The sequence below is a fragment of the Notolepis coatsorum genome (assembly GCF_963971535.1).
Source record: "Notolepis coatsorum genome assembly, chromosome: 3".
Classification (NCBI taxonomy): Eukaryota; Metazoa; Chordata; class Actinopteri; order Aulopiformes; family Paralepididae; genus Notolepis; species Notolepis coatsorum.
In genome coordinates, this window is record NC_140167.1 from 117,616,889 (window position 1) to 117,633,577 (window position 16,689).

General features: G+C 42.7%; 2 protein-coding genes across 2 annotated transcripts in view; both read left to right on the forward strand.

The window, feature by feature from the left end:
- LOC311225967 (ephrin type-A receptor 6-like) overlaps positions 1–16,689 on the forward strand; it is a gene marked incomplete at its 5' end in the record, with an annotated part of 450,657 nt that overhangs the window by 408,610 nt on the left and 25,358 nt on the right. The window lies entirely within an intron of this gene.
- LOC311225069 (uncharacterized protein) lies at positions 6,476–7,910 on the forward strand (the record flags this gene model as incomplete). The annotated part of the gene is made up of 4 exons (XM_084310277.1): positions 6,476–6,549; positions 6,673–6,732; positions 6,934–7,005; positions 7,714–7,910. The coding sequence occupies exons 1-4, from the start codon at positions 6,543–6,545 to the stop codon at positions 7,908–7,910; spliced, it is 336 nt and encodes a 111-aa protein (XP_084166403.1). The 5' UTR covers positions 6,476–6,542.

Consider the following 16,689-nt stretch of genomic DNA (forward strand, 5'->3'; position numbering starts at 1 on the left):
CGATTAGTCGACTAATCGAAAAAATAATCGGCAGATTAGTCGACTACCAAATTAGTCATTAGTTGCAGCCCTAGTGTCCAGTGTATCATATCCGGTCGAATCTGGAGATCACAGCATGACTTCTTAGCGCGCCAGATGTGGTCATGATCTTTTGGTGATCGGCTGTAGCCATCAAAGACAACAATGATCTTCTGAGAGCGGCGGCCTGCTGTATGTAGCTCAAGTAACTGTTGGCAATCTCCTGCCAAGTCTGACCTTGTTCCCATTTTACCATGTACCATCCGCCATCAACTACAAGAGTGGAGCAGGATTGGTTAGTGAGGTCAAGCGGATCAGTTAACTCCTTCAGGCTAGTCTTGGAAAAGCCTGCCTTGTTCATTTTCTGATCTTTATTGCTGAAGAGGGACAATGGAAAGGGAGTCAGCTCATACTCCAATCATGGCTGGAGTAACAGACCACATGGTTTCCATGGGCAGTGAAACTTTTGAATGTCTCCTTGTAAGCAGGCAAAGTTTCGAGTTGCTTCATGAGTTGACTGTACAGCTGTGCACCCTTGGTATATTGATGATGCCCTGCAGCCACAAAGATGTCCAACATCCTGCTAACAATGCAGCACAGGTGGCCGTTGTGATCTGCAAGCCGTTCAATTCTGATGAAGACCTTGATCACATCTACCATGACGTGGTACTGCACCCAGAGAGCAGGCGTTCTTCCTCCTTCAGCAAGTCTTTTGAAGGTTTCTTCAAACCGCTGTTCAAACAGTGCCACTACTGGATCTGTGTGTCTGGCTCCCATCTTCCCATCAGCTACCTTCTCCATGAAAGTCCTCATTTCACCAAGTTGCTCCTCAGTGAAGGCATGTTTCATGATGTGCTGATAAATGGCTGCATCGATGAGAAGGTTAGCACGGATTGCCTTGTCAAAACATCCTCCATCCAGGATGTGGTTGGCTGTCGTATTTCCTGGATAGATCAGCTGGATCAGCTCCAGTAGTCCAGAATCCTCCATGATGTTTCCAATGGCTTCAAGGTAGGACTTCAGCAGGTGAAATCCACCCAACCTCGGAATGATAGGTAGATTTGTCTGTTTTATGATGTCCACAGCCTTCAGCCAGATCGGAAGATCGAATGTCACTGTAGTGACTCTGTCTGCAGAGAGCCGCGTGCACTCTTTGAGAGTGGTGAAGATGGTGTTGAGGTCATTAGGGTCACCATCAATGATTGGGAGGAAGTCGATCTGTGTGCGCTGCTTGACATCATCTGCATGGAGTTGTACCCTTCCTGATGACTTGTCGTACAGAACTTGTAAGTCGTTTTGGATAAAAGCGTCAGCTAAATGACTAAATGTAAATGTAATGTACTCTTCATCCAGCCATTCCAGTTGGAGTGTGGGAACTCAGGATCCTGGGCTTTGATCACCCATCCTGCTGCCCAGAGTGTATCACCCGGAGTATGGAATAGCTGGTCATGTGTCACAGAAGAGGCAAGCTCAGTAATGGGAAGAAATGTGATGGTGTTTATCCCTGTCCTTGTTCTGTTGGTGAATGGAAGAATCTTCACTTCAGCTCCTCTCAAGATCTTAGCTTTGTCAAGTGCCTTCAACCTCACTCTGTGGACAGCTGTTGTCGTCTGGGGATCTGGCAAAGATGGTGCCGGAGAGGTGACTTTGATCCAACCCATTGAATGGAAAAGAGTGTTTCCCTGAATAGAGACAACGTTTAAATCTATATTGTCTCCGACAAACTGAGTGAATACATTGGTTGTTTCCCCAACCTCCATGGCCTCCATGACCACCCGATTGTCATGGCTAGTTTCACTTCCACTGGCTGTTGTAAATGATAGATCCTCAAGTGCAGAGTCAACCGCAACCTCATCATCGATCTGCTCATCAGTTTCTTCCACAATGGTATAAAGAGTATCAGAAGTATCTTGGATGCCATCTCCATTCCTGTCATTAAGGAAGCAGTATTTTGCAAAGTTGACAACTAATCATGGAGTAATACATCATGGATTTGACGTTAGCTAGCTAACCATGTTATTGCGCCTACTGTTACACAGCTAACAAGTAAGCAAAGTTGACAACTTGTACAGTATGTTACATTTCATTACCAAAGTAGTGACATGAAATATTTCAAGTAAACATTTTAGATAATACTTACATATCAGGCGTAAAAAGCAGGCTGTCCATGATCAAATGAAGGTCGCAAATGGCTTCAGCATGTTAACTCTAAACTTCCTCACCCTGAATGCCAACCAACTAGCAACTACCACTAAACAATAATAAGTCCTAAAAGGGCATATAGTAAAATAATCAAAACATTTTATGCTAGCAGTGGAAAGGCATTGTGGGGGGGTGGGGGGGCCGAGCAGGAAAGGTGGGCGTGGCCGTTTTTCCACAAAGGAATGATTTGAGTGAAAAATAGATTATTGCAATCAACTCAGAATCATGAAAACACCCTAGTTTGACCCCTCACAAGTTACCCAAGGCCAAACAGAACATTTTAGATTTTTCGAAAATCGGTATTCGGTACCTCAACTTTGAGCAGTTGTTATGAAAAAACATACAGGATTTGAACTTCAACTTTTTAATACATCTTACTACACACCTTTACAAACACATTAGTGAAGAAATTGATTGGTAAGGATTTAGTTTGCAGATCGGTCAAATATTTGATAAAATGCCCTTACTATTACCTAGGATTTGACTTGATTCAACAACAAAGCAGTCGGAGCAATGACAAGCCGAAAACGGTCGAAATTGTAGTTATTTGAAGTTAGGATATTTTTTTTCACGACTGAGGTAACGGAACGTAAACCAATCCCGGTCACCCTCTTTATCTGGGAACGCCCAAACCCAACTTCGGTCACGCCCCATCTTGCGCGGCATTCTGGATCTTTCCTCACAGCCCCACCAGATTTTGACGTCGAAAGGTAGGTGATATGAAATCATACTTATTTTAGAGTATATATATCAAATTTCATGAGTATTCATCTATATTTAGTCATCTAAAGACTACTAGATGTGAACGTTTGTACCACTGCAACGTTATAATTGTTCGAATGTGTTCGGGGCGACGCTGATTTCCAAGTAAAAGTAGCTTCCTGTTCCTTAAACATGAACTCCCACTCGCCCCAAGATGAAGTCAGATTGTTTGGTTATGTTGCTAGCATATATAGCCAGTGTTTTGTCCGACGAAATGTGTTGTACATTTGTAATCTTAATAAGAGATCTAAGTTTGTCTGAACGAGTGATGAACTGAGGTTGCGCGAAAATAATCGAAGGGAGAACAATAATTTTCGCGGGGAAAATAATGAACTGGTTTTCTCTCTCTCTCTCTCTCTCTCTCTCAATCTCTGTATAAAAAAACATCTGAAGCATAGACAGTGACAAAGTCCAGAGACAGCACAGCAGACACGGTAGGTTTGTGTGTGCTTGTTTGTTTCTCTACAGGTGAATGGAGGTGTGTGTGTGTGTGTGAGGCTGCCATGCTGAACTGGGTGAAGGTAAGGTTGTGTGTGTGTGTTTGCATGTCTGGTAATATTTCAGCATAATCATTTTGGTTTCATGCTCATTCATATTCAAGTTCATTAACAATAGGCAAGATGTTCTTGATACCTTCCATTGTTCTGCATCTTTTCATCAGAATTTCACTCATCCAACAAACCATAGCAATAAACTAAATTCATCATTGAGGTCAACAACCTCCTTATCCATATTCAAAAAAACAATTCAAATCTAATTTAATTTCATCATAAATCACTCACATAAGTTCCCTCCTAGCACTGTTTTTTTTAAATAATGTGCTAAATAAATCAAATAAAATAAACTCGTCAGTCGTACAATAATAATAAAGTTCATATTATTTTACTTTCTTGTTTAAAATATTTTTGTGTGTTTGCAGAGCATGCCTAATATCCGGCAAATGCGGAAGAGGGAGAGGAAGGTGCGTCTGTGGACCCAGGAGGCCATGGATCAGGCCATTGCAGAGGTCAGAGCAGGCAGGTGGAGTGCGAGGCGGGCAGCCACGTTGTTCGAGGTCCCTAAGTCCAGCCTGATCGACCGACTCAGCGGAAAGGTGTCTCTGGCCTGCAACATCGGCCGGAACACCTATCTTACCCCTGAAGATGAAAGTTCCCTGGTGGAGTACTGCTTGTACTCTGCCAGTTATGGGTTTCCGCTGACGAGGTCGCAGGTCCTGGCCCACGCCCTGGCCATCTATAACCTCTGTCACCCAGGGAACCTAAAAACATCCCTTGGCCAGGGGTGGTGGATCAATTTTAGGGAGAGGCAACACCATCGCCTCACGATCCGGATCCCGGACACCATTGACCGTGGGAGGGCAGCCTGCGCCAAGAGGGGGGCCATAGAAGAATACTTCAAGCTCGGTTGTCCTCTTAGTCCCGGTCTGTTCAATCTATCATTAGAGCCGTTAGCACAATATATAAGACAATCCCAATCCATAGAACCTATCGTAATCAAGGGCACACAACAAAAAATTTGTTTATATGCGGACGATGTAATATTGTTCATGAAAAACCCCAACACCACATTGCCTCATCTGCTCAAGTTGATTGAGGACTTTGGTGATTTATCGGGATTTAAGATAAATTGGCCGAAGTCGGCTTTCCTTCCACTTAACACCCCTGCAAAAAAAGATACAACCCTCCCAGGACAGATACCGATGGTAAAACATTTCAGATGCTTGGGAGTGGAAATATTCCCTACCATAAGACAAACGGTGAAGCACAATTACACAAAAATCCAAAACAAAATCAAAGACGACCTCGATAGATGGGCAAAACTTAAGAACACAGTACAAGCACGGATATCAATAATTAAGATGGATGTACTACCTAAAATCAACTTCTTCTGTTCAATGCTACCGTTACCCCCTCCAGAGGGTTACTGGAAAAGATTACACTCCTCCACATACAAATTTATTTGGAATAACAAACCACCACGTATAAAAAGATCCACCGCACAGAGAAATAAAGCAGATGGTGGCATGGCATTTCCAGATTTTTTCCTATATTTTAAGGCGTACTCATTAAGTCCATTGACAACATGGTTTGACTCCCAAGCATTAGCATCTTGGAGGAAAATAGAAGAAAACATAGTAGCCCCACATAGACTGAAGGACATAGCATACACTAAACTACCAATCAAGCACTGTGAACGAAAATTTGGCCCCATAATTACTCATGCGATCCGGATATGGCGTGAATCACAAAAAAAAAATCCTAACCCACAAGAATGGCACAATCATACTCCCTTATTCAATAACAATGCTCTCTTAATTGGAAAACGACCTATAAGATTCCCTATATGGGAAGAGCAAGGCATACACTCATTAGGGGATATTTTTAACAAACAGGGTTTTTGTAGTGATAAAGAAATACGCAAAAAATTTAATCTCACCAAGTCCACATGGCTTTTTCACAAACAGTTAGAGCTATGTTTGAAGTCTCACGGTGTTCCATTAGACAGACCAATTGAACACCACAGATACCACAAATTCTTCTACTCAAGAGAGACATCGAGAGGTTTTGTTTCAGAATTTTATCATCAATTACTAACGTCCTCGTATGAAACCCTCCAACTTGACTCTGTCTGGAGGAGGGATATACCAGACCTGGAAAACGACTTTGATTGGCAAGGAGCCTGGGCAAATGTCCGACTTACATCAAGGAACCCGGATCATCAACAAATCAATCTTAACTATATTCACAGGACATACTTGACTCCTATAAGACTGTGCCGAATGGGGCTCAAACAAGATTCCAAATGCACCCAATGTACAAATGGGGACGAAGGGACATTTATGCACATGTATTGGGACTGCTCACCAGTTAAGGCATTCTGGAAAGATGTGACCCAACAAATATCAAAACTCGTATCTTGGAATATACCTGTACACCCCTCGGTATTGCTGTTGAATGATGTTTTTGAGTTTGCAGTGAATCCACAGCTAAAGAGATTGGTTTTATCGGGTATCACAGTAGCCAAAAAGCTGATCGCATCACGCTGGTTTCAACCGGAAAAAATGTGCCGTAAAGTTTGGTTTCTTACATATCTCGATGTAATTTACCATGAAATATCTACAGCAAGAATTCTGGGTCTCAATGAATCCAAAATGTCAATGTGGTTAGAAGTGGTGGAGAGAATAAAAGCTAGCTTATAATGGTAGTGTCTGGTTAGGTGCGAGGGATAGTGGAGGTACTTCTCAAGGTGGGGTCCGGGAGGGGGGGGTTCGAGCTGAGCATATGTATGTAGGTTTTTTTTTTAGATAACAGGTATTATGGGTATATCTTATATAAAACAACTAACCAAAAGGTGATCCCATTGGATGTGCCCTGACAATTAATGCTTGTATATCTTATCGTGTGTTGTCATGTTTGTTTATATGTTTGTTTAAAAAAGAATAAAAAAAATAAAATACAAAAAAAAAAAAAAAATACTTCAAGCTCCACACCAGCACTCGCCTGCCTGCTTTGAGAGGGGAAGATCACCACCCCTCCACCTCTTCCTCCCCAACAGCCATAATGGATGGTATTTATTTATTTGTTTTCTTTTAACAGTTATTTGGGAGACAACATTCTCAGTTAGCAAAAAAGTATAAATTTTTATATGAATAAATAATCATGTTTTATTGTTTCTTAACCATTTTCTCAGAGCCGGCAGTCCCACCGCAGTCCCACCGGGTGTCCCAGCCAACTTCCTCTCCCTCCCACCGTAAGCTTTTTCAAACAACTGTGAAAAAAACACGATCTACAAATGTCCATGGTCAAAAGGAACAGGAAGAAAAACTCTTATTGTACCTGCCCCTACGGCCTACACACACACACAGTACACTGATAGACTGTTCATAGCGCAATATTTACCAAACCAAACAAAATAAATTTTTTGAGTGGTGCTCCCTTTTTGTGTCTGCAGCCTCCTGTATTCCTGGACCAACAGGAGCATCGACATCCTCCTCCTCCCACGCCAGACCCACGACACCCATCGGCATGTTACTTATGTTTTTTGAGTTTGTCAGGGCAAACTTATGAATTGTTATTTATTTTGTCAAAAATTTGCTGATTTTATACAAATTGCTGTGGGGCACTTTGAACTGTGGTCCATGTGTGAAAAGTACTATATAGATAGTTATTCATATTTATTACATGGCGTTTTCACATTCGCCGAAATGCTTGCTTGTGATTGGTCAATAGCCTGTGTCAGAGGTCCGTTATCACACAATAATGACCGCTGTGGGACAATAATGACCGCTGTGCGCAGCTGTTCGCAATCAAGCCCACTACAACACTGCCTCAGTGCTGCTCAGCATATGCACAGCTGCACTCAGTCATGCAATCAGACCAGAGACCTGCCGGCTGCCGATAATAATAATCACTTTATTTGGGATGACAGAGCCACAGAACAACTGCGTCTTCATTTGATCTAGTCTTGTCGATGAATTAGGTATATTGTTAGTAAGTTAGCCATGTAATAAGCGGGATAATGTATAGCTATACTCGATCATTGTCGCAAAATAATTTACCTTCACTGATGTTTAAAACACCTCGGCGCTGCGCCTCGGTATTTTAAACTCTGTGTCGGTCAATTATTTTGCGACAATAACCTCGTAGCTATACATTATCCCTTACTTATTATTGGACCTTGGTATATTGTAATCAAGCAGCGTCATAATAATAAATTTCTTTTTAACTGCAGGTCACACCACCAAGAGGCAGAAGCTGGGGATCTGGCGGTGTGGCCGGTGTAAAAAGGCGAACCCCCCTGTGGACTCTGAGGGTTTGGTGTCGCGGGTCCAGTGTGACAACTGTCACAAATGGTTCCACACCATCTGTGTTCAGTGGGAGGAGGACGAAGATGCTAGTTTCTGGTGTTACTGGTGTTTGGATGAATGAGTGTATGAATGAGTGAGCGAATGAAAAAATGTATAAATATGTATGGTGTGCTGTAAATAGTTATTGTTCTAAGTTATGTTTATTCTATTTTTTATATATTGTTTATAAAATTTTATGAAGTGCTGGCTGTTGTTAAATTTGTCATATTTTTGTTGAAAACACATGTACTCACAAATGTTAATGTGACAAGTGATTGTGATTAATATTTTGTTTGTTAGACAAATAAAATGGGGATGTTGTTTGCTCCTGAGATGAGATGGTAGACAAACGCTTTATACACTACCTTCCAGTTAACAGTAGATGGCAGCATTGATTTTAAAGGATGAAAACAGGTTCAAACAAAAGAACTCCATTTTCCAAGACCTTTTTTCACAGTTTACAGGTCAGCAGGTCAGTAAACGGTGAAGAAAATGCGATCTGAACACAGGAGCGTTAAACTATGAATGCGCCCTCACGTCACCTCAGTACAGTGACCGTGAATGGCCACCTAATTATCATAATTAAAGTGCATCATTAGCATTATGTTTGTTGTCTAAAGGGAACTAAAATGGTAAAATTTAAGTTTTTAAATGATATCCGCATATATAGGACAAATAAAACAGCGTTGTTTTGTAAAAAACTCCAATGAAAATGGCGCAAGGTACGTAATATTCGCTATTGTTATGCAAATGTAATAGAATCCTATAAAAAGGTGGACGCACTTGGGCACCATGACGTTAGGTAAATAAATTTCTTTTAGACTAAAGTACCGAAAAAAGGTACCGTTGGGTACCGGTATCGATTCACAGGTACCGGTACCGTATCGGTTCAAATGTGAAAGGTACCCATCCCTAGACTTAGAGGGCCCCTTCCTCGAGATGTCGGCCGAATTCTTCCAGATGGCTTTAACAGTCCTTAAAGCTTGAAATTATCCCCCGTTACAGTTTAAAACCTTTATCTCCAACCTTTGTCAATCAAGTTGTACATGTTTTAATTTATTTGTCATCCTTGCTTTTTGTTCTATTATGACACCATACTGGGACATCACAAATGTTATAGAATGGGCTATTATGACACCATACTGGGACATCACAAATGTTCTAGAATGGCTATTATGACACCATACTGTGACATCACAAATGTTCTAGAATGTACTATTATGACACCATACTGTGACATCACAAATGTTCTAGAATGTTCTATTGTGACATCATACTGTGACATTACAAATGTTCTAGAATGGTCTATTATGACACCATACTGGGACATCACAAATGTTCTAGAATGTACTATTATGACATCATACTGTGACATCACAAATGTTCTAGAATGTTCTATTATGACATCATACTGTGACATCACAAATGTTCTAGAATGGTATATTATGACACCATACTGTGACATCACAAATGTTCTAGAATGTACTATTATGACATCATACTGTGACATCACAAATGTTCTAGAATGTTCTATTATGACATCATACTGTGACATCACAAATGTTCTAGAATGTACTATTATGACATCATACTGTGACATCACAAATGTTCTAGAATGTACTATTATGACACCATACTGGGACATCACAAATGTTCTAGAATGTTCTATTATGACATCATACTGTGACATCACAAATGTTCAATTTGAATAAAGTGATTAATCTGATTAAATTAGTCTTTTTTTCTTTTATTAATATTTTTTTTTTTAACTCATAAAATAAATTGGATCGCATCTAAATCGGCAGGGTCGGTCGGCAACCGGAACCAAACCATATTTTTTTTTAGGCCTAACCATGGCTACTAATCATGCCTACAGAGGGAGGGTACAGAACGGAGGACGCCTACAGAGGGAGGGTACAGAACGACGGACGCCTACAGAGGAGGGAGGGCACAGAACGGAGGACGCCTACAGAGGGAGGGTACAGAACGACGGACGCCTACAGAGGAGGGAGGGTACAGAACGGAGGACGCCTACAGAGGAGGGAGGGTACAGAAAGGAGGACGCCTACAGAGGAGGGAGGGTACAGAACGACGGACGCCTACAGAGGAGGGAGGGTACAGAACGGAGGACCCCTACAGAGGAGGGAAGGTACAGAACGGAGGACCCCTACAGAGGAGGGAGGGTACAGAACGGAGGACCCCTACAGAGGAGGGAGGGTACAGAACGGAGGACCCTTACAGAGGGAGGGTACAGAACGGAGGACCCCTACAGAGGAGGGAGGGTACAGAACGACGGACCCCTACAGAGGAGGGAGGGTACAGAACGGAGGACCCCTACAGAGGAGGGAGGGTACAGAACGGAGGACCCCTACAGAGGAGGGAGGGTACAGAACGACGGACGCCTACAGAGGAGGGAGGGTACAGAACGGAGGACCCCTACAGAGGAGGGAGGGTACAGAACGGAGGACCCCTACAGAGGAGGGAGGGTACAGAACGGAGGACGCCTACAGAGGGAGGGTACAGAACGGAGGACCCCTACAGAGGAGGGAGGGTACAGAACGGAGGACCCCTACAGAGGAGGGAGGGTACAGAATGGAGGACCCCTACAGAGGAGGGAGGGTACAGAACGACGGACGCCTACAGAGGAGGGAGGGCACAGAACGGCGTTCTCTCTGGCGCTCAACACGAGGACGAATCAGAGCTTCCTAGGAGCCCAAAACAACAACACAGTCCACCTCATAAACACAGAGTATTATAGGATGGATGTGCTGTTGGGCTACTTACTCCGCTATGTTGTTTATCTGCTCAGAGTACACAGTAATGTTTTACACTTCCGTCTCGTACGGAAACGTACTGACCGTGTGTGTGTGCGTTGTTTGTGTGTGTGTGTGTGTGTGTGTGTGTGTGTGTGTGTGTGTGTTTTATACTGTATGTGTTAATCCCACCCTAGAGCTGGCTGTAGGGTGTGACACGTCTGCCAGCACCAGATGCTGTCAATTAATGGTTGATTGGAGTGTGGTTGTGTGTGTGTGCGTGTGCGTGTGTGTGTGAGGGAGCTCTTCCGCATGAGAGCGGGTGTATGAAATGAGACCACCGCATAAATGCAACCCTGGAAATAACTAACAATTAAAACACACGCACACACACACACCCACCCACGCACGCACGCACACACACACACACACACACACACACACACACACACACACACACACACACACACACACACACACACACACACAGCCCCACCTAACCAGACAATAAAGTTTTACTTCACCGGGCCCTCACCTAAATTGGGAACCATTTAAAGGGGTTATGCACTGCTATTCCTAGCACTATTTGGGCAACTTTACACAATTCCTGTTAGTCTATTGAAGACATTTGTAAGGTTTTTTTCAAAAAAATTCATTGTTTTATATTTCTAATCAAGTACTCGAAACCATCATTTTTCAGCCTCAAGAAATCAGGCTGTTATGGCCTGGCTCCGCCCATAAGCACTTTGAGTGACAGTCAGACCACAGTCTGCACTGGTAGAGGGAGGGAGGGAGGGGGGGGAAGAGAGAGAGAGTTCAGTTCAGTTCAGAGTTTTTATTTGCCACATGGAATAATACAATCATAGTTTCTTCATTAAAAAATCATAAATAGTAATTCCATGGACAAAAGGAGCAGGAAGAAGAATAAATCATATAGTTACCTGCCCCTTATTCCTAAACTAACATGTATTTTCTTAATGGTCGGCGTATAACCTTATTTACACAAATAATCATTTATACCATGAGAGAGAGAGAGAGAGAGAGAGAGAGAGAGAGAGAGGCTCTCTCTTCCTTTCTCTCCCTCCAAAGCGCACGGCCCCACAGCTCCACTCGCTGATGAGACGGGGCAACTTTTTTCTTTTCTTTCTTTCAATCTCCCGTGTGGCGCGCGGCCGGCAGGTACCCCCCCCCCCCCCCCCCCCCAAGTGCCCCCTCTCTCTCCCTCCCTCCCTCTCTCTTCCTTTCTCTCCTTTCTCTCCCACTCGGCTCTCGCTGATGAGACGGGGCAACTTTTTTCTTTTCTTTCTTTCAATCTCCCGTGTGGCGCGCGGCCGGCAGGTACCCCCCCCCAAGTGCCCCCTCTCTCTCCCTCCCTCCCTCTCTCTTCCTTTCTCTCCTTTCTCTCCCTCTCGGCTCTCTCTTCCTTTCTCTAGAATGGGGGCGGGCATTAGCTCCAACCACAGAGCCAATCGCATCACTGTGCGCTATCCACAGCGCCCAGTGACGTGACTCGGGACTTCAAATCAAAATGACCCGATTTACTAGAGGAACAGAGGGGCTGGGCTGAAACGGAGCAATCCGCCAATATGGTATTTAGACACTAAAACACATTGATACGAACTCCTATTACTATAATACAATGCTAGAGACTGAAAAATGACATTTATAATGCATGGGACCTTTAAAGGGGTTATGCACTGCTATTCCTAGCACTATTTGGGCAACTTTACACAATTCCTGTTAGTCTATTGAAGACATTTGTAAGGTTTTTTTCAAAAAAATGCATTGTTTTATATTTCTAATCAAGTACTCGAAACCATCATTTTTCAGCCTCAAGAAATCAGGCTGTTATGGCCTGGCTCCGCCCATAAGCACTTTGAGTGACAGTCAGACCACAGTCTGCACTGGTAGAGGGAGGGAGGGAGGGGGGGGAAGAGAGAGAGAGTTCAGTTCAGTTCAGAGTTTTTATTTGCCACATGGAATAATACAATCATAGTTTCTTCATTAAAAAATCATAAATAGTAATTCCATGGACAAAAGGAGCAGGAAGAAGAATAAATCATATAGTTACCTGCCCCTTATTCCTAAACTAACATGTATTTTCTTAATGGTCGGCGTATAACCTTATTTACACAAATAATCATTTATACCATGAGAGAGAGAGAGAGAGAGAGAGAGAGAGAGAGAGAGAGGCTCTCTCTTCCTTTCTCTCCCTCCAAAGCGCACGGCCCCGCAGCTCCACTCGCTGATGAGACGGGGCAACTTTTTTCTTTTCTTTCTTTCAATCTCCCGTGTGGCGCGCGGCCGGCAGGTACCCCCCCCCAAGTGCCCCCTCTCTCTCCCTCCCTCCCTCTCTCTTCCTTTCTCTCCTTTCTCTCCCACTCGGCTCTCGCTGATGAGACGGGGCAACTTTTTTCTTTTCTTTCTTTCAATCTCCCGTGTGGCGCGCGGCCGGCAGGTACCCCCCCCCCCCCCCCAAGTGCCCCCTCTCTCTCCCTCCCTCCCTCTCTCTTCCTTTCTCTCCTTTCTCTCCCTCTCGGCTCTCTCTTCCTTTCTCTAGAATGGGGGCGGGCATTAGCTCCAACCACAGAGCCAATCGCATCACTGTGCGCTATCCACAGCGCCCAGTGACGTGACTCGGGACTTCAAATCAAAATGACCCGATTTACTAGAGGAACAGAGGGGCTGGGCTGAAACGGAGCAATCCGCCAATATGGTATTTAGACACTAAAACACATTGATACGAACTCCTATTACTATAATACAATGCTAGAGACTGAAAAATGACATTTATAATGCATGGGACCTTTAAAGGGGTTATGCACTGCTATTCCTAGCACTATTTGGGCAACTTTACACAATTCCTGTTAGTCTATTGAAGACATTTGTAAGGTTTTTTTCAAAAAAATGCATTGTTTTATATTTCTAATCAAGTACTCGAAACCATCATTTTTCAGCCTCAAGAAATCAGGCTGTTATGGCCTGGCTCCGCCCATAAGCACTTTGAGTGACAGTCAGACCACAGTCTGCACTGGTAGAGGGAGGGAGGGAGGGGGGGAAGAGAGAGAGAGTTCAGTTCAGTTCAGAGTTTTTATTTGCCACATGGAATAATACAATCATAGTTTCTTCATTAAAAAATCATAAATAGTAATTCCATGGACAAAAGGAGCAGGAAGAAGAATAAATCATATAGTTACCTGCCCCTTATTCCTAAACTAACATGTATTTTCTTAATGGTCGGCGTATAACCTTATTTACACAAATAATCATTTATACCATGAGAGAGAGAGAGAGAGAGAGAGAGAGAGAGAGAGAGAGAGAGAGAGAGAGAGAGAGGCTCTCTCTTCCTTTCTCTCCCTCCAAAGCGCACAGCCCCGCAGCTCCACTCGCTGATGAGACGGGGCAACTTTTTTCTTTTCTTTCTTTCAATCTCCCGTGTGGCGCGCGGCCGGCAGGTAACCCCCCCCCCCCCCCTCAAGTGCCCCCTCTCTCTCCCTCCCTCCCTCTCTCTTCCTTTCTCTCCTTTCTCTCCCACTCGGCTCTCGCTGATGAGACGGGGCAACTTTTTTCTTTTCTTTCTTTCAATCTCCCGTGTGGCGCGTGGCCGGCAGGTACCCCCCCCCCCCCCCCCCAAGTGCCCCCTCTCTCTCCCTCCCTCCCTCTCTCTTCCTTTCTCTCCTTTCTCTCCCTCTCGGCTCTCTCTTCCTTTCTCTAGAATGGGGGCGGGCATTAGCTCCAACCACAGAGCCAATTGCATCACTGTGCGCTATCCACAGCGCCCAGTGACGTGACTCGGGACTTCAAATCAAAATGACCCGATTTACTAGAGGAACAGAGGGGCTGGGCTGAAACGGAGCAATCCGCCAATATGGTATTTAGACCCTAAAACACATTGATACGAACTCCTATTACTATAATACAATGCTAGAGACTGAAAAATGACATTTATAATGCATGGGACCTTTAATTCAAAATGGCTACTAACCGACGCAGTAAAAAGAAAAAAAAGAAAAAAACTTGGCCCCGAGCGAATGCCTCAACCCTCCCTCCCTCCCTCCCACGGCTCGACCGCCAAATCACTGATTACACGCACAGTAGGATTGTTAAACGCAGTCGGATGGAATTCCTTCCTTTGCTAATCAAATTAAGTGTAGATCAGTGGCTAAGTAGAGGAGGATATGGAAGAGAGAGAGTATTCCGATGGAAAAACAAAAACACAACAAAGAAATAGAGCCGCGAGCAGCAATTACAGAGTTTCAAACCAATATTGATCATCAGGATTGCAAAATAAGTTCACACACACACACGGTTCAGCAGTGTTATGAAAACATGTCCTGCACGCTTTCTAATGTTTGGATAAAAAAAACGTTGATTTATAGTCCGATTTGTGTTATGCCACGCCCACCTTTACCTAGTGGTCGATTTGAATAATATTTTCAGGGTATGTTTCGGATAGATATTTGAACATGTCCTGCAAATTTGGTGATGATTGGCCTAACGGTTGTTGACTTGCATCTAATTATGTGCCGAGCCACGCCTCTATAAGTAAAAATGGTGCTCTGCATAAAATCCAATATGGCAGACTTTATGGGTCCTTGAGGCAGATTTGTAGAGTGGATATCTGTACCAAGTTTTGTGTTAATCGGACTCACAGCGTAGGAGTTATGACCTTTCAAAAATGTGCAGCGCCCCTTGTGGTCAATTTGAATGAAATTTTCTAAGCTAGCTTTAGCCCGCGCAGCGCTCCGCTCGGGCAACAGAGACACGTCGCGCAAACGGCAAGCAGGTGGAACTGGAACGTGAGTGGTTCTCAGATTTGTTTATGGATACATGAATACAGGTTAACTCCTTGAAAAACAAACCATGCATAGCCTACTATCGCCTGTGGAAAATAAATAAATGATAATAATAATAATAATAATAATAATAATAATAATAATAATAATAATAATAATAATAATAATAATAATAATAATAATAATAATAATAATAAATAATAACTAGACAATTCCGCGCGGGGGAAATTTGAAAGTGTGGGTGACGCCTGTGCACCGCCGGCCAACGGGGGAGAGGGTCTCTCGCGAGTCTCTATGACAAACGGTTCAAAGGATACAAAAAGGGGGCGCGGCCTAAGGATCGGGGGAGTGGTCAACATAGACCATTTGAAGATGACTACAGATGTGATTTTATTAACTATAACACAAACTCCCTTTCGTGTTGTATTATTTAATACTCACCCTTTCTCATGGCACCATGTGTCCAAGAAGTGGCAGATCAAACTAAATGATCTATTACACACTATTACACTATTACACACTATTACACACTATTACACTATTACACTATTACACACTATTACACTATTACACACTATTACACACTATTACACTATTACACACTATTACACACTATTACACACTATTACACTATTACACTATTACACTATTACACACTATTACACACTATTACACTATTACACACTATTACACTATTACACACTATTACACTATTACACACTATTACAGTATTACACTATTACACACTATTACACTATTACACACAATTACACACTATTACACTATTACATACTATTACACTATTACACACTATTACACTATTACACACTATTACACTATTACACTATTACACACTATTACACTATTACACTATTACACACTATTACACTATTACACTATTACACACTATTACACTATTACACACTATTACACTATTACACACTATTACACTATTACACACTATTACACTATTACACTATTACACTATTACACACTATTACACTATTACACACTATTGCACTATTACACTATTACACACTATTACACACTATTACACTATTACACACTATTACACTATTACACACTATTACACACTATTACACTATTACACACTATTACACTATTACACTATTACACTATTACACACTATTACACTATTACACTATTACACGCCATTACACTATTACACTATTACACTATTACACACTTACACTATTACACTATTACACAATATTACACTATTACACTATTACACACTATTACACTATTACACTATTACACTATTACACACTATTACACTATTAGACACTAT